We start from the raw sequence: 20,882 nt of genomic DNA on the forward strand, positions 1-20,882 counted from the left end.
ACAATCAAATCAGTGTTTATTGGCAATTTGACATGAACAACCCATCTATCCTACCAAACTACACATGCATGAGCAGTTTGTAAGCAAGTCTTTCCACAACTACAGTTAAACACATATTTGGGAAGTGATATCCAACAGGAAGGTTACATTGGTGTATGTGTGATGTAACTAAAGGATGAAGGGGTCATTTCACAGCACCTCTTGTCTGCTCTTGATCCTGTGAAACCTGAGACTTCTTGTAGTTCAGGAAAATGTGCAAGGGAAGAGTTACAGCAACACTGTGAAAACGAAAATTTCTAAACAAAACGACTGTAACCACAAAGTACATACGATAGGAAAGCAACGACTCTATGTCAGTGTAATAAGATTGGAATCTATCCTGAATTCAACACATTTATTTACATTTTCTCTTGAACCTTCAGTCACAAAACGGCAATACATTTTTGTTAACGCACGGTTTAAAAAAATCAGGCATATTTGTTGAAATTCACTCTTACAAACACGTCTCTAAAATAGGACCTTGGTTATACATACATACATGTTATTTAATGAATGAATGAATGTTGACATTATATTGCCACATACTGTTAAGTGTAAGCCAATGTATGTACCAACAGCCTGACACGTCTTTTTAGTCTAAAGATCCACCGACGTATTGCTCTAAATGCTACAACATTTTCCCACACGTTACCTCACAGACTGTAAGGACGTATGTCAAATACAGATTAAGAGTACATGAACGTAAACGTATGTAGTCACAGATTTCACAGGTGCAGAAGCAAAGTATCAGAGCATGTTTTCTACAGCTACCCACTCACAATCTATCTTAAAAATAATGACATAAATGGATGCCCTCGTTCAAAAAAACCAACAATGAATCATTCATTTCGATATCACACAACAAGGCAGAAGCTCTTTGAGATAAAGTGATATAGAGCCATATTCGTTTGTTTCGCGCTAGTGTAAAGAATACAGTTAAATAAATGCCAAAATATCAACCCTTTTAAAAACTAGCACAAAAGAATTATCCTTCATCACAACAGTCCATTTAGCCCAGGACAACTCCACTGTAATTCCATTCAGCGATGAGCTCGTAGGCCGGTATCGTGTTGGGGCGTATCGCCGATTAGATTTGTTCGAATGAAACAAGGGCTGAAGGATTGAAGCCCTTGGACAAATTATGTCTTGAACTTGAGATTCACAATGACGCCGTAACTTAAAGTTCCGGAACCTACGTGGCGCACCCATCACATAATATAAACCTTCTCAGCCTGGGAAAAGTTGAAAACTTCTTTGGTCCGGGGGCATATCACCTTGTCATCTTGACGAATGGACAAGAGAGACTATGGAGCGGAGTGAAAGGAATGTTAATGAACGGCACAGAACACACAAGGCAACATAGTAAGGATCGGACTCATAATGCGGCGACTCACGTTGTATCCATACACATAGCCGTTGGGAAGCATCATCGGTGGGTTGTTCTCATTCATGACTTCGCCTGAGATTTTGCACACCAGTCGTGAATTTGCACAGTGGGCCATGGGGAGAGGTTGAGCCAATTTGTTAAGCGATTTGCTGCAGACAGGGCAGTCTGGATTTTTGGAAGAACCATCTTCTTTATAGCACTGCCTGAAAACCTAGTGTTAAGCTCTACCAATGAATAAATGGGGCCTTATTAATGTTGAATTAATGTTAAACTTGTTGTAAGGTTCAAAATACAGAACATAATAAATGATCTTTTAGACACACAACATAAAAACTCAAAGGATGAGGAATGTTACTGCAGAGAGGATACGGGGTTTTGATGGCAGACAGCCCTGCCTGCAAGGTAATGGTAAACACGGAGTTGTTCCCCAGCTGGTGTAATCTGTAGTTGTCATATCTGAACTGCTGGATCAGCATTTTCCAGCGAGCTGGATCCAAAAAATCCTGGGAGAAAAACAAGAAACGTATTAGACCATTGAACTTGACTAAGGATACACAAAATCTCGTATGCTAAAAACCTTTCGGCAAAAATGTCATTATCGGTTTTGGGCCCAAAGCTGTTATCACGCCTCTACCCTTCAAAGACCAAGCACAAATAGAGAAGACGGATCTGACTTTATATCTGCGATGCTTGTGCAGAACAGACCGCCTGACTTTGTTACTGTTCACCTGCTGTGCCTAACTGTATAACTGCGGCCAGCACTACCTCGATGTCATCGTCCAGAGATATGTTTCAGTGTACACATTGTTTAAAGCCTATTGGGTAGACATCGCACAACCCTAATAGAAATTACATTTGCGCAGTCCTGTGTACCTGTGTTTCCTGAGGTGATGTATACAGTCTGGGGTTGGACTAAGGGTGCTTCTGCACAGTTGTTTTGCACAATACTTTTTAACATTTAAGTCAAATGTGTTTACAAACAGCAACAGAATAATTTGTTGTTGGCTTTTTCATTGTAGCGATTGTATCATATTTATTCAACTTTTTGAATTAAACAATTTATATATACATTTATTAATAAATTATTTATTTCTTATATATTATGGTTTTGCTGAATTTTTTTGCATACCTCCTAAGAAAAACTGTTACATCTGATATCGCATGGAAATTTTAAATAATATATTGACATTTGTCATTGTTAGTAAATGTATTTACTTTCAGATTTTGTTATTATAATTTTAGTGTCAATTAACTTTATTTAAATGTTATAGTAATACAAATATAATGAATTCTAAATAAATCTTTTAATTAAGTTTTTAAATGAAGACATTTTCGCTTCCCTAAATTTTCAGTTTCGGCCCAGCATGTTGCAGCAAATTTTCAGAAATAATTGACAAACAATATCAAATCTGTGCAAATAACTGAAAATGTGGCTTGCCTTATAAGGTGAGATGTGTGTATCAGAAGGAAAAGCCAGCATGCCCATCACATGCTGCACTTCGTCCAGCTGCAATCCTTCTGCTTGGCTGAAGTGTTTACGTGCGTGTCTAACAGAGACAAAATTAGCTTGTTTCAATAAATGACAACTAAGGCTTCTAATGGCAGTCACATAAACAACTGAAATCAAAAATAATAATTATGATAAAAATAAATTAAGAGTTGCTTTGTTATTTAAAACAGACAAACATTGACGACGTAATGCAATGTTAAAGTTACATACCGTACTGCATCCATGCGTTTGTTTTGTCGAATGAGTTCAATAAATTCCTGGATCCTTAAACTGAACTCCAAACAGCTCTGGGAACAAGACAGTAGTTCATCACAATTACACAAAACTGAACATTAAAAGTATAATCTTAATAAAGTATAATATCACAACATATTTCACAACATAACTGTGAATTAATGAAAACATGCAGTCGCGTTACTCCTCATTTTGGCTCCATAAAGACAAAGTAAATGTTTGTAAAAAGCAGCCAAAAGCCAAAGGGAAAGCAAACATGGACACTTTATGGAACCCTCACTTTCATTTTTCGTAGACGAGACTTGTTATCATGACACCAAGCCAGACACGTCGCTGTTTCCTGTCGTTCGAGCGACTCTTCGACTTCTTTTGCAGTAAGAAACATTTCTATGTTCACCAAATCCTACAATGATAAAAAGTAATGTGTAAAATAGCACAGGCCCTGCACATACAAGCGCACAATATGGAGACACACCTCGATACCACTTTGTCTGGCTAGTTTGACTGCCGTGTTGTAATAGCCACAGCGCAGTAGATGTTCCACCATCATGCGGTCCATGCGTTTCTTCTTCCAAACATTGACACTGGCTGGTTGGTCACTACTATGTTCCTTAAGGTGCTCTATGCGTCGCTTGCATAGCTTAGCGCTCTCATCCTCTGCTTGGATAGACTCAGCTGCCTGTCAGTGAAAACACAAAATACATTTTAGCGGTGTAATTGTCGGAGCGACGTAGAAGCGCATTCCATTCCAACTGATGTAGTCAGCGTACCTTTCTCTTGAGTGCGCTGAGCTTCTCAACCACCCCATCCAATAGAGAGACTACAGTATCCACGACTGGAAAGCTGCTGAGGGTTTTCTCCAGCTCTGCCACCACCATCGTCACGTGACTGGTCTCCCGGTCAATGTTCTTCTGAGCTGCTCGGAAACGCTTGTTCAAGGTTTCGTAAGGAACCTACAGAGGTCAAAATAAATTTGCATTTCCTTACTATGGGTAGAACAAACTGAGCTACCAGCTTCTTATAACACACATTTCTGAGAGATGAAATGTGAACATCCTAAGTGAGAAAAAATGGATACACCATGTAGATGTCAGAGTCTTTATGGGACAATATCGATACACCTGACACTAGGGCTGGGCGGTATGACGAATATTCTATTACAGCGGAACAAAATGTCAACTTTAAGAGATTTTTCTATTCTGTGGGATGTAAATAAAAAGCTGTTAATTCATGTTTAAAAAGGTGAATTAATGCACCCATAACAAATGAACGCATCAAATATTCTTGTGACCATCTTTCAGTCTGTAGTTTTGTGATCCGCTCCAGTCTGGCGTTTTCTCCCTCAGCCGCAGTGCTCGTGCAGGGATCTGCGTGTGCATAAAAAAAGAGCTCATTTTCACTTTAAAATCATCACGATATCCGATAATATCGGGTATGTTTGACGTCATGCAACGTTGCGCAGACGATCAATCAGCGCAGACGATCAATCAGCGGATACGAACCAGGAGGGAATTCGTTCCTGACCCGCCATGTGCTAAACAAAAATGCACGCAGGCACACACACAGGCGCACAAGCCAGAGTTGCAGTGACTTCTTTTATAAGGTGTCCTGAAATTTCATGCTACCCGTCAAGATCATTTTTTAGCATGAGGTTTTGCTTTGCCGACACAGCTCGTTTTTCTCTCAGAGAATGAATTTGTTACGAATATATTAAACTGTGTGTTAATTTTTTACTAAACCCGCGGCTGCTGAAGTAGGGTGATCTGGGATATGACTGAATTGCATAACAGCGTGTAGTGCGCAGTAGTCAGTCACATTTCGTAGTAGTAGGCAAATCTATCTGCCGTTCAAAGAGAAGTATGGTAGGGAACAGCACCGAGTGACCGGGGCGTTGTGAACTCATAATAACACAGCTCGATCAGCTACCATACATGCGGGGGACCTTAAAGCTTCACAGATCCATTGTTAGATACAGTGCACCTAGCGCTGCATATACAGGAGCCTAACGTGTATCAGCATACAACAGAACGCGGCCAAAATGTCAAACCAGCACCACCTTCAGGTCACACCGCTCAGCGCGGTCGCCTGGGGTCAGATATGTGGCTGGATCACAAGAGATACAGCAGCGCGCATAAGTAACAATGAGCTCGTGGTTGGAGGCCCGTGCAAAAGCGTGCGCACACCTATAAAGTCACATGGGCAGCGTTGCTTTCATGGAAGTATCGCAAGCCACTTGGTGGAACACCTGACCCTTTAAGGCTAAAAGTTTAAGCCAAACTGATTTACACAGGCATTACAGATGCTTTACATCCAAGAAATATAAGATATAATGCACACGTAAAATAAATTACGGTGTAATTTGAACAATGATGGTTAAAACAGATCTTACGCATGGAAGAGAACGGCTCTAAAGGGGGCGCCTCGAGAATGCATGAAGCACGTGCGTGAAAAGGCTTGTCGCCCATGTGAAAAGAATAATCACAACATGTGCTGACACGGCATGCCGCCATTACAATAGGGGCCCACTCACATGTGAAAATTAAACACGGGGTCTGCTCGTGTAAGAGAAGTGGCTCATAGTGCGAGAAACTAAGTGAGGGTCTGCTCATTGTGTGAGAAAACGGCTGAATTATACAGCGTGTACACAAGTCAAAACCTATGGGAAAGGGTTTGCTTATTGTGAGAGAACTGCTGAATTAGTGAAGAGCTGAGGCAGCCAGAGGCGGAAAACGCCTTCTCCGCTATGTGTGCAGTCACCCAAGCCTAGGACCAGTGCGAAGACGAGGATGGCACAGGTGCACTGCGATCGCCTGCACGAAGGGAGCAATGTGGCAACAATGAGCTCCGGGTTGGAGGTCCGTGCAAAAGCTCTTCGAGCCCTCGACACCCGCACCGTAAGGTCCTCACAGTGTGGGCAGTAGTATCGGAGTGAGCCGCCTCCGCAAGGGCCAGACCCGGGCAGAGTCCACAGTGAGCATGCGTGTCCAGTGGGTCGATGGGCCCAGAACATAAGGCACACACGGGCATGCTGGATCCTAGGTCATCCTCTTCTCCTGAGTGTCTCCTTAACAGAACGCGCAAGTGAAGGAGAAAGATTCTGTGGTAATGTGGTCCAGACGGTGTAATATCTAGGGGTGACTACCACGCTCCGAAGTGCTGTCTTTGACCACATTGGCCAGTCACATTCATTTCTACTGGCGTTATTCAATAAGGTTTCAGTGAGGTTTAGAGAAGGGGAGTCCCCTGGCGTTTCACGCAATGTTGAGAGAATTCTCTCGAATACAAATATATGTAAGAATGGCACTTTGACAAATTCTAAGTGAACCAAGGGAGTAGAGTTGCATCCAAGTCGTTTTAAGGCATGAAGAAATTGTTACGCAGGAAACAACTTTTACAAATGTATTTTAATGCAGATAAAACATTTGATGATAACACTTTCCCTGCATTAAGGAAAGGGATCAACTAAAACCCTCTCATCTCTACAGCCATCATTAATACAATACACCCCGTTATAACAAAAATGGTTGATGAGACTGCTCTTATCCGTATTCTGCTTTACATGGTGCATTTAAATGTATATATGTACAAAAAATGGTGCCATGGTAAAATGAATAATCAACACATTATTACTCAAACACCACTACACTGCCTAGATGTTTTGCACAGAGAAGACAATACTTCAAGGAGTGTACTGGAAATCTTTCCTAATGCAGCAATGCAAGCTCAGATGTAACAATGCCCTTGACACAGCACTGAATATGACATTTGTGACATTCAGTTTGCGTGCACACGTCGTTTTCTCTGAAGATCCATGAACTGGTCACCTTACGATGGACTAAACACGCCATCGGATATTAAGTGGTAATCGGCAAACGTGAGGATTCATCCTCGACGCTGTCAGTCGCACCTAAAGGCGAAAAAATCTGTGACGCAGAGAACAAAGGTGCTACATGCCGAGCATTAAATAATAACTCCCTCGACGAGAACTTATACACGATAGTCCTAATAACAGCAGCCATTGACTGACAAAACACAAAGCAACGTGACATCTAATGCGATAGACAATCGCATGCATACCGAGCACTGGACATCTTTGGCAATGGCATGTGTCGATTCCTCCAGAGACAGATCGTCACGCTGTCTGCATCACAACCTTCCAATCAACATCGTATTTATAAACACGACTGACAATTATATTCAAATCATAAGGTGGCTAACGTCGTATATCCCGATGCTATTTGTGTCGGTACACATTGGCAGACAGTGGTTCAATGGGACTTTAACTGCATTACTCGCCGGAAACATTCATGAACAAGTCTGTAATCTTGTGAGACAGTTCTGAATTGTCTAAATCTACCGAGATTAGTGCGATGTTAAACGAGGCCGTTCTCTCTCTAACCGATCTGTAACGTTAGATGGATCACTGCGAGTCAACGTTACAAAGTTACAAAGGCATCGCTCGTCAGCTGGCGATCAATTCGGCATGATGTGTTTATATGCGGGGCTTGTTTTGCTAAATGATCTAGCATGTAAAGCTAACCAGTTAACTGTCTAAATACAGTCGCACGATTTTCATTTCATCGATGGACAGATTCGCCACTCCACTGTGAAACGCACATCGCTCAGAATTGAGGCGCATTTAAAGTATGGAGATTAAATCCTTGACAGACCTTTAAAGTTGGATATTCTTGCACCTTTAGGGCCATTGAGAGTTGAGCCGCTGTCTCCTGCACCGCCATCTTGCTTTAGGGAAACCGTGGAGCGTTTGTTCATCTTCTTCCCATCGTTTCCTGCACTGCGGCGAGGGCCGATACTGCGCGTTACCGCCCCCTAACAGATGGGAGAGACCCGTTAAAGAAGGTTTAAATATTTAAATTTACATTTTTTGCATGTTCTCCAATCGAGTTATAGTAGTTGTGCAGCGACTGTATTAGATAGAAGTACTGTATGGGCATTTATTAATTTAACATACGCTTTTGAGAAAGCATTTAACATTACTTATGGTTTCGCTACAGCGATCACAATCGAGCGATTTCCGCACCGGTAAACCGTGATATTATAAAATAATATTGTGGTTATAAAATACAATAACAACCAGTGGTTGTTACACACGGGTTCAGTGCAACAATGTTTAATTTCTGAACAAAAAACATCAGAAGATATCAAATGCATATTCATATATGTGCGTGTGAATTTTACTTTTTTGTCAAATCAATGTGCATTTAGAAACAGATGGGAAAGTGTTTCCCGTGAGAGCAAACGCATCACTTTATATCCCCAGTAGTAATAATAACTACATATGCATATTTCGGATCAAGCACGCAGAAACACCCGATTACACGTTCGTGTAGTTTAATACTGAGTTATAAAAAATGATATTTTCACAGCTCCTCCTCACATCGCGCTCATATTTCTTTTTCCTGCATGAGCAGCACGCGAGTGAACCCTCCCCCACCCATCGCTCTACTGTGTCCGTTGGAGCACCGAGACGTGGTGTGATTGGCTCCCGTCCAAACGCAGCCTGCTCCGATTGGCCATCGCAGCGGTCACACGAACGTGATTGGTCGCAATTTCGTTGCATGTTTCACCCGAGTACCGGGCACACTGAGGGACTACAGGCTTTAAAACGGGTGATGCAAGGTTTGTCATTGTTTTACTTTTCTTTCTCACCCGGTTGTGCGCTTGTCAGCTGTGTCCAGACCGCCGGGATAGAGGTTTGCTTTTTGTGCCATAAATTGTTTTCTGAAAGGCAGAGAAAGGCGGTTTCGGACTGTTTTCGGAGGGGGCGGCTGTCTTGGCTAACACTCGCGTTTCAGGCACTTGGTTGTCAACAGAAGGGCAGAAATGTGCAAATTCGTTTAGTTTTGAACAATTCAGTCACGATATACATTAAAAGCGTAGATTTCCCCGCTACATGCAGAAGCTGGACTTCATTTATTGGGCTGGAGGAAGATTCGCCTTATCTTGAGTTTGACGTTTAAAGTTTCGAGGGATTAAGTGGTGACGGCGCATCATTAGCAGGAATCCGTCCATGCGTTAAAAACGCAACTTTACCTTTAAACGCCTGTTTGAAGACCTTTGGCCATCTTACTAGGATTTCTTATCAAATCTTTATTAACTAAAGTAATGGAAATTAACGTATTATATAAACATCGAATGATCTTTCCATTAGGCTGCGAGACAGCCAGACATTTACGTTATCTAAACTATTTCTGACTGTACATAAAACCCTTCTTTTGTCCCCTCATTATATAAGGGATAATGATGTATAACGTTAGGTGTTGTACACAGTGTCATTCACTTTTCTTTCTTTCTTTAGACATTCATTTTAAAGTTGAAACAATTCATAGTTTATCCTGGTGATTAAAACGGGGTGTGTAGGAAACTACAAGAATATGTAGGATATAATGTCAAAGGTTGTATGATGGATGGACACACTGGTGTGGATCTCTTGTGTCTCTACATGGATAATATAAGTGTCTGTTTAATTTATAATTCACACATTTTTTGCAAGACATTGAATATTTTCAATGGGTCTTGTTGAATTTGGTCTGTTGTTGAGGACACGGTTGACTGGAAGCGTAGCACGGGCCGTGCCAGGATTCAGAGACCGAGAATAATCTCCACCAGCCTCGCAATGCAGATATTTCTTTGATACAATCTGTTAAGTGACTGTGATCTAATGAAGGACTGTTAAGTCTCAGTGTGTGCTGTGCACAGACTGTGTGTCTTGTGGGAGATGTTCATTCTTGTGCCGTACTCTCTCGGTTTATTTCAAGCCGGGTTTAATAGGATGCATTCAGTCACACTGAATTTATTTAGGGAAATGTTATCCGTGCCCCCTCTTCCCTCCAAGATAGGCGATGTGAGGGAGTTTAACCATTCGCCACGCTGCAGTGTGTGTATATATGTGTGTGCGTTGGCAAAGCAGCTGTGTGTGTGTGTGTGAGGCAGTGCAGTTTTTCTCCGGGGCATTTTTCTTATGCTCTTTCCCTCTCCCCTTGTCAACGTTTCCGCTTTCATTGTATATTTCACTGGATTTTTGCCGTGCCAGTTGCGATATTTCTCATTCATCACAGATTGTGTCCAGTGACAGGTTTTTTCCCCAGCTGCCGTCTTTCCACGGCTGAGAATTGATTTGACTGTTGTGGATGTTCGGTTTGGTGTCGAGAAGGTTTTCACCTTGTTATGTCCTTGCGAGGAAACTAAAGTGTTGGTTCTGCATCCCTGATGTAGTTTTTTTTAAAGATTTTTTTTTAATGTATTCCTGTCAAACTTGTTTATTTCTAAGGTGTGACATTATTGTTATTACAGACTTGAGGGTGTGTTATAACTCGTCCGACAGCTTATGTCATCTGGCATGTTATATTGCGTAAAACACTAGTGAAAGGTTTATTCAAAAAATAAGGGGTTAGTGAAACGGTTGCAATTAGACTTGACTTTTTCCTTTAAGAAATTATAGATTTTCTCATAAATGTTCTGTTAGATTAATGTGTGAGCATTTTTATGGAACCGGCGTGATTAGCCGGCTATGTCAAAGCGTGCGGATCACATATGTGACGTATACATCGTGCTTCACTTGCCAAAACCAACGGCCCCCTGAGGTCCTGACCAGCGCTAATGAATTCACAAAGAATGGGGCTCTTCTGCTTGAGTACCAATGAGCCGGACACACACACACTCGCACAAGATACAGTATGTCTGTGTTCCCAGAATGACTTGTTATTCACACCCTGTGACAGCGGTCTATCAGACAGCAGATGTTCAGTACAGTATACTATGCATCCTATATAAGCATTCACTAACCTTTCGAGTTAATGTTGGTTAAATAATAAAAAATCTTTTAGGGAGGCACAACATCTATGACCATATTGTTATCAGCTAGCATCCGTTTGAATTATTGACATCGTGGAGATTTTTTTAAATGAAAAAAAATTGACTTCTGTTTCTCTCTGCCAGGTTAATCCAGGTGGGAAAAAAGTGCACCAAAATACATTTAAACCATCAGCCCCCTGTCTACCATTCACCACCATAACATAAATCGTCTTTGTTCTGTTGAACACAAAAGAAGATCATTTGAAGAATGGAGGAAAGCAAACCGTTCTGGCGCACTTTACCATTGTTATTCTTCCTACCATGGTTGTCAATGGGGTACAAGAACCGTTTTGTTATAAGCATTCTTCCTAATATCTTTCTCCGTGTTTACCAGAACAAAGCAATGTATACAGATTTCATTTGGAACTTGAGCGTGGGTAAATGTTGACAAGTGAAGTTTTATTTTTGGGTCCTTTTAACTGTCCTTTTAACTGTATTTGAAGTGCTCTATTTTCACACACTAACTTTGCCCTTTTTACATACTTTTAAAAAGAAACTTAATAAAGATCTAAGTTAACTCAACTGTGCTATTTTGAGACATCAAGTACTTAAGACTGTATGAAGAGCTTGGTTCCAAAATGAGATAACTCAAATTGTTCAAAAATCATGTTTTGTTTTTTGCATTCCAATTAATATCAATAAAACTGCAGTTGGTTTGTTTTGATTTAAGCCATAAAATAAAAAATATATAAAGCTAACTATCACAATAAAAGCATGATTTGTGATTTCTTTTTAAACAGTGTTATCTCCTTTTGTAACCAAGTTCTTCATATGTTTAGTAGTATTAACCACAAACAACAAAAAACAAAAATATGTTTATTACTCAAGAACACTGCTACATTACACTGTCTTACATTACATTTCACTTAAACCCTAAACTTAACTTAAACATTTGTTATTGAAAAGCAAAACCGACCACAAAATTGTTTAGATGTGATGTTTTCTATTAGTGTGTGCGTGTGTGTTAAATAACATTTGTATTCATTAAAGGCCTTATTTACTTTGCAACAGTTTTTTGACTCAGTTTGAGTAATAACATCGGGTTTGAGAATCAAATGAGTATTATTTTAAACACAAGAACGGTGTTGAAAGGGCTAGTAAAAACATGAAACTTTTTTTAATTACTCAATTTCAACCCTGTTCATATCGAGATATTTTTGGACACATCCCAGAGCTGTACTGTGGGATTCAGTAATTGCTTTTCCAAGAGCTAAATAACCCAGAACCGTCACTGTCTGAGCCAGTTAAATAACTTTCACCCGGCAAGAGCAATCTGCAATTGACCCCAAAAAAAGAAAGAAACTGCACACCTTATTCTGTTACATAAGAGTGCGTGTTGTATTTTATTTTACATTCTTAAAAAAAACACTTTAAGCCAAACACAGTTTTGTCCCAATAATTGATATCTAAAAGAAAATGTGATCCCTGTGATCTTTTTTCTTTTCGCGCCTTCTCAGGAAACAAAAGATCAAATTTTCAAGAGCTCAGGCTCCACCCCATTCCTCACTCTTTCTTTTATCCACCTCACTCACTCTCTCTCTCTCTCTCGCTCGCGCTCTTTCGCTCCCACTCCCATAAATGCAGTGACACTTGCATTCTGTGTGTGCATGCGTGTTTGTCGGAGTGAGTTGAAATAGAAAGTGAGGGAGCGGGGGGAGAGAGGGAGTAAGTGAGAGAGAAAGAAAAGGAGGGTAGCGTGTGTGTGTGTGTGTATACGAGCATGCGTTCAAGCTAGCTACTGACAGAAAAGAAGGAATAAGAAAATTGAAATAGCCACCATATGCTGAGGATTTTTGTGAATGCCCTGCTCGTTTTTCCGGCGGATCCTAAAAGATGGGAAGCTCGCATTTGCTGAACAAAGGCTTGCCTTTAGGTAAACGTTTCCCTTTCATTTCTGCATGGGGCCACACGTGAAAGCGTCGTACCGATGTCTTGCGCCAACATTCGAGCGTCGGTTCGTCCGTCGTACTGTATTCTGCCTTCCCCTCCCCCTCTTCCTTTCCTCCTCCCCTGCTCTCGGTTCTCCCTCTTTCCTATTATCTTTCATCGGAGCCATTCATCCACGTGCAATCGCTGGCTTTCCTGTACGTTGGAAAGTGCGGGGCTACAGACCTGTGATCTCCCTCTTTATTAACTGCATTCATCTCGCTGGAGTGTTCAAAAAGCACACGCTTTCCCCTCTGGAAAATTTGAGGGGTTGGCAAGGACACGACTCTCTCTCTCCTGTGGCCCTCCCGCACATTGTGCAGTGGAAATGTGGCTTCCAGTTCCGGCTTTGACTCGCTTCCTAATTTTGTTCTCTTCGAAGGAAAGTCAGAATCGAGAACAGTCCGTGAAATGAACAGTCAGCCGTGGGAAGAACAGTGCTAGAAATCATGGTTACAGCTACACTTCCGTCGCTATCTTATGGATTGATCTGAAATCATTTTAAAGAGGTCATGTTTGGTTCCTGAAGATATTTATTCACGTGTGTGCCAAGGTTAGTTGAGATGAATGAAAGTACATTTGCTGTTCTATTTATTTTGGGTTTAAGAATTTGGGTTAAGAACAATGCATTGACTTGAATAATGAATGATATAAAAAACAAAATTCACCCCAGCTTTCACCCAAACCGTGCTATTAAAATCAGGTTCAGTTCCTTGTACAGTGTGAATGAGAGGTTGGGATTTGAAAATGGCTTTCATTTTCACCAGATGACAACAAAGGGGGATGTCAGCTTGAATTATTGCCCGTGGGCAGTTGAGGTCTTTAGACACCGTGTGCGACTGACCCTGTTGGTTCTTGTTGCTATGAACTAGCTAATTCTAACAGATGCAGCTCACCCTCGGGGCAGGGCAGTATGAACGGAGCATCGAGGGATTTAACAGAACGCTGTGGAGATTGCAGTACGCTGCTATGTTTCTTTCAGTGCAGGATTTTGCTTGCTTGTTTTTAATGCGTTTGACTCCCAAAAGAAGAATCGCTCAATCGTCACCCATGCGTCTTTTGCATGTTGTTGGCAGTTTCCTTTAATCTGACCCAAGCAGTAACCGTGGACATGTGACAAGATATCAAGACCCTGCTGTGCTAGAATAAATGCCACACAGAGCGGTTTTGTTTGGGAATAGATATGAGGACCTAGAGGAGTAGATGTTTGTGCACAAATGTGTATTTAGTAGACTGTACTAGGAAGTGGGTGGGGCTGATAGTAGTGGGTGTGTCTGTGTCTTATTGGCATGATTACACCATGTCTGCACATGCAGGTCGTGAATGATAATATCTGGGAGAAGTCAAGTTCACAGATGCACATTTTGTGCCGCTCGTATGGTGTCATCAACCGCAGCCTGCATCTGATGAATATTGTCCTAATCTGAGAGGGGTTAGAATCTCTAAAGCCTTGCATCTCAAAAGTTAACATTATTAATTAAACTATTAAAGGATAATATGTCATCTGTTTGTATGAAGGTTGGTGGAATGACAGCGAATACTGTGTATCGGACAGGTAGCCAAATGAGTGTCTATCCCATAATGGCAAATTTTTTTGTTGGTCTGTTAAAATGTCGAATATAAAGAAAATAGAATATCGCTGATCTCAGTTCTGCTAAGTGCTGAGGAGCAGGTGATGGAAAAACATCAATATTAGCCCCACAGGTATTGTTGTCTTTATCACACACTGACTTCAGTTGTTGTTATTATAATACATGATTATAAAACAAGTGTGCAGTCAGTTCGTTGTATGAGTAAAGTAACAATCTCATTAGTCTTAGATTCTCACCCTACAACTCTCACCTTGTGACCATTTTTGTTATTTTTGCCAAAATATGACTAACCACGGATTGACTAGTTTCTTGAGAAAACAGTTGGTTTGTGTTGTAAAAAGATGATTTCCCTGACCGACACTATGACATTTTATTCACATTTTAATCGTACGTTTACAATAAAACCCCAACCTAACATTTATTCACCCAAAACATGAAAAACACATTTTACATGATTATTATACAGTAAACAATAAATTCGTAAAAATATTTGCATTCGCCTTCTATAAAGCCTGGAGTGAACCTTCATGGTGTTTTGTTTTTGGAAATGTATGACTAATATGAAATGTTTTCATGTTGGTGTTCTTGTAAATGTGACTATTTTAAGAATTCTTCTCTAATGAGGGACCTTAGCATTCAATAGTTGTGTTTTTCCTTGGGCCAAATGTGCATCTTTATATTTCTGTGTCTGTATTTTTAGTAAGATTTATATTTGAGCAGTGAATTTCTAGCTTTTAGCTATGCATACAAAATAAAGTTGTTAGCGTCATGTTCAGATGAATAAAACGCACCTACAGAAGAACAAAACATGTGATATGTGATGTTTTGTTGTCTGCAGGCATCAGGCCTCCCATAATGAATGGGCCCATGCACCCTCGTCCTCTGGTGGCACTGCTGGATGGGCGGGACTGCACTGTGGAGATGCCCATCCTGAAGGACGTGGCCACTGTGGCCTTCTGTGATGCTCAGTCCACACAAGAGATTCATGAGAAGGTACCTGTATTACTTTCACTAACTGTTATGATTCGGTAGCATCATAACTAGTACTTTTACTTACTTTTTTTAGTAAGTTATGTATTTTTGGCTATTACTTAAATGTCCCCATGCTACTTTAAGTGTTAGTTCACTCAAAAATTTTAACTGACTTGTCAAGTCAAACCTGTATGATTTTTTTCTTCAACAGAACACAAAAGAAGATATTTGAATAATGTTGTTAACCGAACAGCGATGGCAGCCATTGACTTGCATTGTTTTTGCGTCCATACAATAGAAGTCAATGGCTGCCACCGCTGTTCGGTTATCAACATTATTCAAAATATCTTCTTTTGTGTTCTGCAGAAGAAAGTAAGCCATACAGATTTGAAATTACAAGAGGGTGAGTAACTGAAGACAGCATTTCCATTTTTGAGTGAACTGTCCCTTTAAGACAAGGAGCCCCCCTGGTCAAGGGTCACATACTACTTTCCACTACTTCACTAGTTAAAGCATGGTGAAAGGCATTTCATGTAGGACGTGGTATTTTATCACTCAGACGAATATATGTTGTAATATATGTTACAACATGGTTGTGCAGTGCATCAGACATCCCACTGGCTCGACATGACGAAGCCTCTTTGGCTTTGATACACGGAAAAAGCACTTCATCTCAGCAGCTAAAAAAGTAGATTGCACAATTGAAGTAATATTCATAAGGCAGAGAGCGTTTTTGCCAGAAATGAGTAGAATGATTTATTAGATGAATGCACTGGGTAGTGTGATGAAATCTCACAAACATCGTACTCGCTGTACTTCATGTGATTTATTTATTTCATTCCTCTAACCTCTTCCTTGCGGCTATTGATCATTGTCTTTAGCATTTGTTAAAAGCCAATACGTGGAGTGATTTCAAGCGACGGGGAATGTCTTCAAGTGTCCGGACGTATCAATGGGTGTCAGTGAGCTCTTCGCGTGAATTTCTCGCTCCAGTTGACAATTTTCAACGTGCGCAGAGTGCCACCAATTGACGCGCTTCTAATAATGTATTTGCATTGACTTGTGTAATTTACATGTGCAAGTCGCTTCATTCACGTTTGGTGTGAACACAGCAGTACAAGTGTGTCTTAACTCATATGATTCGTAAATATAACATAAAACATTTGGCCTAGACGGATTTTGTTTTCCACTTTAATTATGGCCAGAAGCCCACGATGAACGATATTATGTCAAATTTTATTTTACATCTTTATTTATTTTACATTTTAGTCAAATACAATTAAAAGATGGATGTCAAAACATGTTAACATACCATAAAAAACTGTTTCAGTTAAAATGTTGTACATGTCATGGCAAGACTGTTTACTGTTTCACGTTGGAAAAAAGCTTGCTTTAAAAAAAATAGCTGTGGCCAATACATTATAGTCACGGACAGATGACCCGCACAAGTGTTTGTTGATGTAATTACAACCAGCTGAACAAAAAAGAGCAAATGTGTCTTTCATTGAAGTGCATGTAAGCTTGATTCACTCCTGTCAATATTATTAAGAGTGACCATTTTCTCTTCGGTGCTCCACATTCATCTAAATTAAACCCCTTTAGTGGATTCATTCAACTGCTACACACAAAAGATCAGCCATCAGCGTGCGCCATAAATCATTCACTCTCAACATAAATCACTAGATTCCTTGTCGTAGAAATATTTACTCCCCTTAAATTCATTTACGTGCTCATTCAGACATTACGTGTGGCCCGGCCCTAATGTTTTTTTGCTGATTTGCCGATTGCTCTTGGCATATTCTGTGTGCGTCTGGGTGGCTGCCAGGTTGATTCTCAGAGAACGCTCCCCAGGCCTGCTCAGACAGATGGCACTCCTGTCCACCATTTTATTAGACTTATTTACAATACTGCTGCTCGACTGTACCGTCATTCTGATGACATAGAACAGCTATTGTCTGTCTGGAAGAGAAATGATTAGCAGATGATGAAGTGACATCAAACTGTCATCTGAATGCAATGGAAATTATATTTGGCAGTAGGAATATGCTTTGTTTTGTTGCAGCTCACAAACACTTAATGTTGTGATTCATTTTGATGCGTCACACCAAATGATGTTTTTCATCATCATCCCAGACCGTGATGTGGTAATACTGTTTACACTGTGTATTTACCATTTATATACTTCAGAGCTTGCTTTATTAGATTGTGTCAAGTGTTGTCAACTTATGAATCATTGCAAATCCTCTAAAGCAAAGATCGTGCATCTTGAAGCTGAAGTTGTGAAACGTTTAGTCAAAATAAATAGTGGTATGTTGCAGTCTTCCAGTCACAATATATAATGTCTAATACACAGTACATATACAGATTTTTTTATATACACACACACACACACATATATATATATATATACACACACACACACATATATATATATATATATATATATATATATATATATATATATATATATATGAAGAGTTCGGTTACAAAATGAGATTCATTTAAAAAAGAATGTATTTTCTTTTACTGTGCATTCCAATTAATATCAATCCAACTGCAGTTGGTTTGTTCAGATTTATTTTAAGCCAAAATAACCAAAAATTACAAACTAACACAATAAAAACATGAAACATGATTTTTTCTCATTTTGGAACCAAACTCTTCATGTATATACATATATAGACCATTCCGGGATTACGTTTTTATTTAGTTAAAGTTATAAAGTTTTAGTCTTAACTATATAAAACAATCCTGAAAATATTTGTTTAACATTTTTATTTGTTTATAAGTCTTGTGTTGTTTGTATTTTGATTAAACGTCTGTTTGATTTGACAGTTTTTGAAGGTGATTGAAATGTTTAGAGTTGATATGAACACAAGTATATTTTTATTCACTGTACTCTCTGTACTGTCTCTTAGGTGTTAAATGAAGCAGTGGGTGCGCTCATGTACCACACCATCACCCTGATGAGAGAAGATCTGGAAAAGTTTAAAGCACTTCGTATAATTGTCCGCATTGGAAGCGGTTTCGATAATATCGACATAAAGTCAGCTGGAGACTTGGGTAATAATTATAAGCAGCTCTATCACACGTCACAAGTAATTTCACGCAGCAATGTTCCCATAAAGTTTCAAATAATGTCTTTCACAATGGGTTCTCTTAGATGGAGAGAAGGGGAATGAAATGAAACTTTTTTCTATTTGATCTATGCTAGTTTGTAACGGCACATTCAGCTCATGATTCAAGACAGTTCACGGTATTGGGTTCGCGATTACGATAGTGCCATGATGATATCTTTGGCAACATTTTTCAAACAAGAAAAATCTACAAATTACAATCATTTTCAGTAACATTTTGCGGTACATAAAATTTTGAAGGTTTATGAATAATTGATCCTTCCATATGTAAGTTAGAAAAAAATGTAATGTATCGGTCACTTACTTATCAAACATAATTTTAACATAACATTGAATTAAGAAAGTAATTAAGAAAGCTAAACCATTACGAGAGAACCTATTAGAACAATAAAAGCACAGAAAACATTTTTATACATTTATACACAGAATATACATTTGGGTTCAGATGACATGTCGGCAGCTCAACCAATAGGATTCAACAAATTGTAACAAAATTACATATTTGTATCTACATATCTTACATTTATTTGTATTGTGATATGTCATGCCATGATATATAATTTCAACCTTATTAAGTGCTGTATATGTACAATTGTCTAAAGATTTAGGACATTTGGTTGATACTTACAGTAAACAGAATTGAAAGTGGCATTTAAGTGAATAAAAAAAAAAACAATGTTATTCTGAGTTTGTATAAGGAATTTGACCGTAATCCATCTACATCTGCAGGAATAGCAGTCTGTAACATGCCAGCTGCTTCGGTAGAGGAGACCGCAGACTCCACCATGTGTCACATCCTCAACCTTTACCGACGCACCACCTGGCTGCACCAGGCCCTCCGGGAGGGCACACGGGTCCAGAGCGTGGAGCAGATCCGAGAGGTCGCCTCTGGGGCGGCCCGGATCAGAGGGGAAACGCTGGGGATCATTGGCCTAGGTGTGTAGAAAAAGTGACACTAGATAATCTCATAGCCAAAGCATGAACTGGTTACAACGATTTCAATATCAAAAGGCCCATCTTTCATGAAATGTCTGGTCTCAGGGCGTGTCGGACAGGCGGTGGCTCTGAGGGCCAAAGTGTTCGGCTTTAACGTGATCTTCTACGATCCGTACCTGTCTGACGGGATGGAGCGAGCCCTCGGGCTGCAGAGGGTCAACACCTTACAGGACCTGCTCTTCCACAGCGACTGCGTCACCCTGCACTGCAGTCTAAATGAACACAACCACCACCTCATCAATGACTTCACCATCAAACAGGTGCTGCCCACAGACGTCCTGGTTCTATGAACTGTATTATGTGGAGTTAGAATAAAACTCAGTGATCGTGACTTTGTGTTGACTGTAGATGCGTCAGGGGGCGTTCCTGGTGAACACAGCTCGTGGAGGTCTGGTGGACGAGAAAGCTCTAGCCCAGGCACTGAAAGAGGGAAGAATACGGGGGGCGGCCCTGGACGTCCATGAGACCGAGCCCTTCAGGTAAACTAAATAGAAGTGAATGGGTGTGGGCGCTGTTCGGTTACCAACCGGTTCAAAATATATTTTTTGTGTTCTGCGGAGAACGTCGTTTTCAAAATTTTGCAGTGTCACACCATAGGACACATAGAACCCATATGCATCTCTAATTCGAAGGACGTTATTGTGAAACATTTAATTCTCAATTTAATTGAAAATGTCAAAATATATGTGATTTAGTTATTTGAGTTTATAGATTGTTTTGATATAATCCATTTGTGCACACTTTCCCTTAATACATTTTGATTATTAGTGGATGTAAAAACGCAAGAATGTCCACATGTCTATCAGTATGTCACATTTGGGATCAGATTATAACTGTATCTGTGTCTCAGTTTCAGCCAGGGTCCTCTCAAAGACGCCCCCAACCTGATTTGCACCCCACACGCGGCCTGGTACAGCGAACAGGCCTCCATAGAGATGAGGGAGGAGGCGGCGAGGGAGATCCGTCGAGCCATTACCGGTACACAGACTCATGAATCTACTCATGTCATTTTTCAAATAATTCCGAAGCATTGGGTGTGTGATCTCGGTGCGAACATCAGTTTCATCGCAGTCTCTGTTTGTGTGTTGTGATCAAGGTCGCATTCCAGACAGCCTAAAGAACTGCGTGAACAAGGAGTTCCTCACACAGACCACGCACTGGGCCGGCATGGACCCTGCCGTGGTTCATCCAGAACTTAACGGATCTTATAGGTA

General features: G+C 40.3%; 2 protein-coding genes across 5 annotated transcripts in view; one reads left to right on the forward strand and one right to left on the reverse strand.

Annotated features, from left to right (window-relative positions):
- maea (macrophage erythroblast attacher, E3 ubiquitin ligase) lies at nt 1-9,115 on the reverse strand. The gene is made up of 10 exons (XM_079480410.1): nt 8,841-9,115; nt 7,841-8,000; nt 3,941-4,123; nt 3,646-3,849; nt 3,451-3,573; nt 3,147-3,223; nt 2,865-2,973; nt 1,796-1,929; nt 1,434-1,629; nt 1-1,343 (listed from the first exon to the last, which is right to left on the reverse strand). The coding sequence occupies exons 2-10, from the start codon at nt 7,907-7,909 to the stop codon at nt 1,248-1,250; spliced, it is 1,191 nt and encodes a 396-aa protein (XP_079336536.1). The 5' UTR covers nt 7,910-8,000; nt 8,841-9,115; the 3' UTR covers nt 1-1,247.
- The window catches only part of ctbp1 (C-terminal binding protein 1), a 14,721-nt gene continuing 2,409 nt past the window's right edge, over nt 8,571-20,882 (forward strand). Inside the window, exons 1-8 of one of the 4 annotated variants that reach the window (XM_079480402.1) lie at nt 8,571-8,810; nt 15,402-15,556; nt 18,454-18,598; nt 19,402-19,608; nt 19,714-19,928; nt 20,017-20,147; nt 20,519-20,646; nt 20,765-20,879. In XM_079480402.1, the coding sequence (XP_079336528.1) occupies nt 8,750-8,810; nt 15,402-15,556; nt 18,454-18,598; nt 19,402-19,608; nt 19,714-19,928; nt 20,017-20,147; nt 20,519-20,646; nt 20,765-20,879 (1,157 nt within the window). In that variant the 5' untranslated portion in view covers nt 8,571-8,749. Of the gene's footprint in view, nt 8,811-12,538; nt 14,676-15,401; nt 15,557-18,453; nt 18,599-19,401; nt 19,609-19,713; nt 19,929-20,016; nt 20,148-20,518; nt 20,647-20,764; nt 20,880-20,882 lie in introns of those variants that run through there. The other 3 variants (XM_079480403.1, XM_079480405.1, XM_079480404.1) reach the window with 3 other exon arrangements.

This window comes from Barbatula barbatula, assembly GCF_947034865.1.
Source record: "Barbatula barbatula genome assembly, chromosome: 18".
Lineage (NCBI taxonomy): Eukaryota > Metazoa > Chordata > Actinopteri > Cypriniformes > Nemacheilidae > Barbatula > Barbatula barbatula.

What these genes read in the sequence shown, in the direction of transcription:
- maea (XM_079480410.1), bottom strand. Translation starts at nt 7,909, where the DNA reads ATGGCGGTGCAGGAGACAGCGGCTCAACTCTCAATGGCCCTAAAGGTG. An exon ending in CTGTCTGCCATCAAAACCCC is followed by an intron (nt 1,630 to 1,795) that starts GTATCCTCTCTG and finishes CTAGGTTTTCAG; the next exon opens with GCAGTGCTATAAAGAAGATG. An exon ending in GCTATGTGTATGGATACAAC is followed by an intron (nt 1,344 to 1,433) that starts GTGAGTCGCCGC and finishes TCCGCTCCATAG; the next exon opens with TCTCTCTTGTCCATTCGTCA.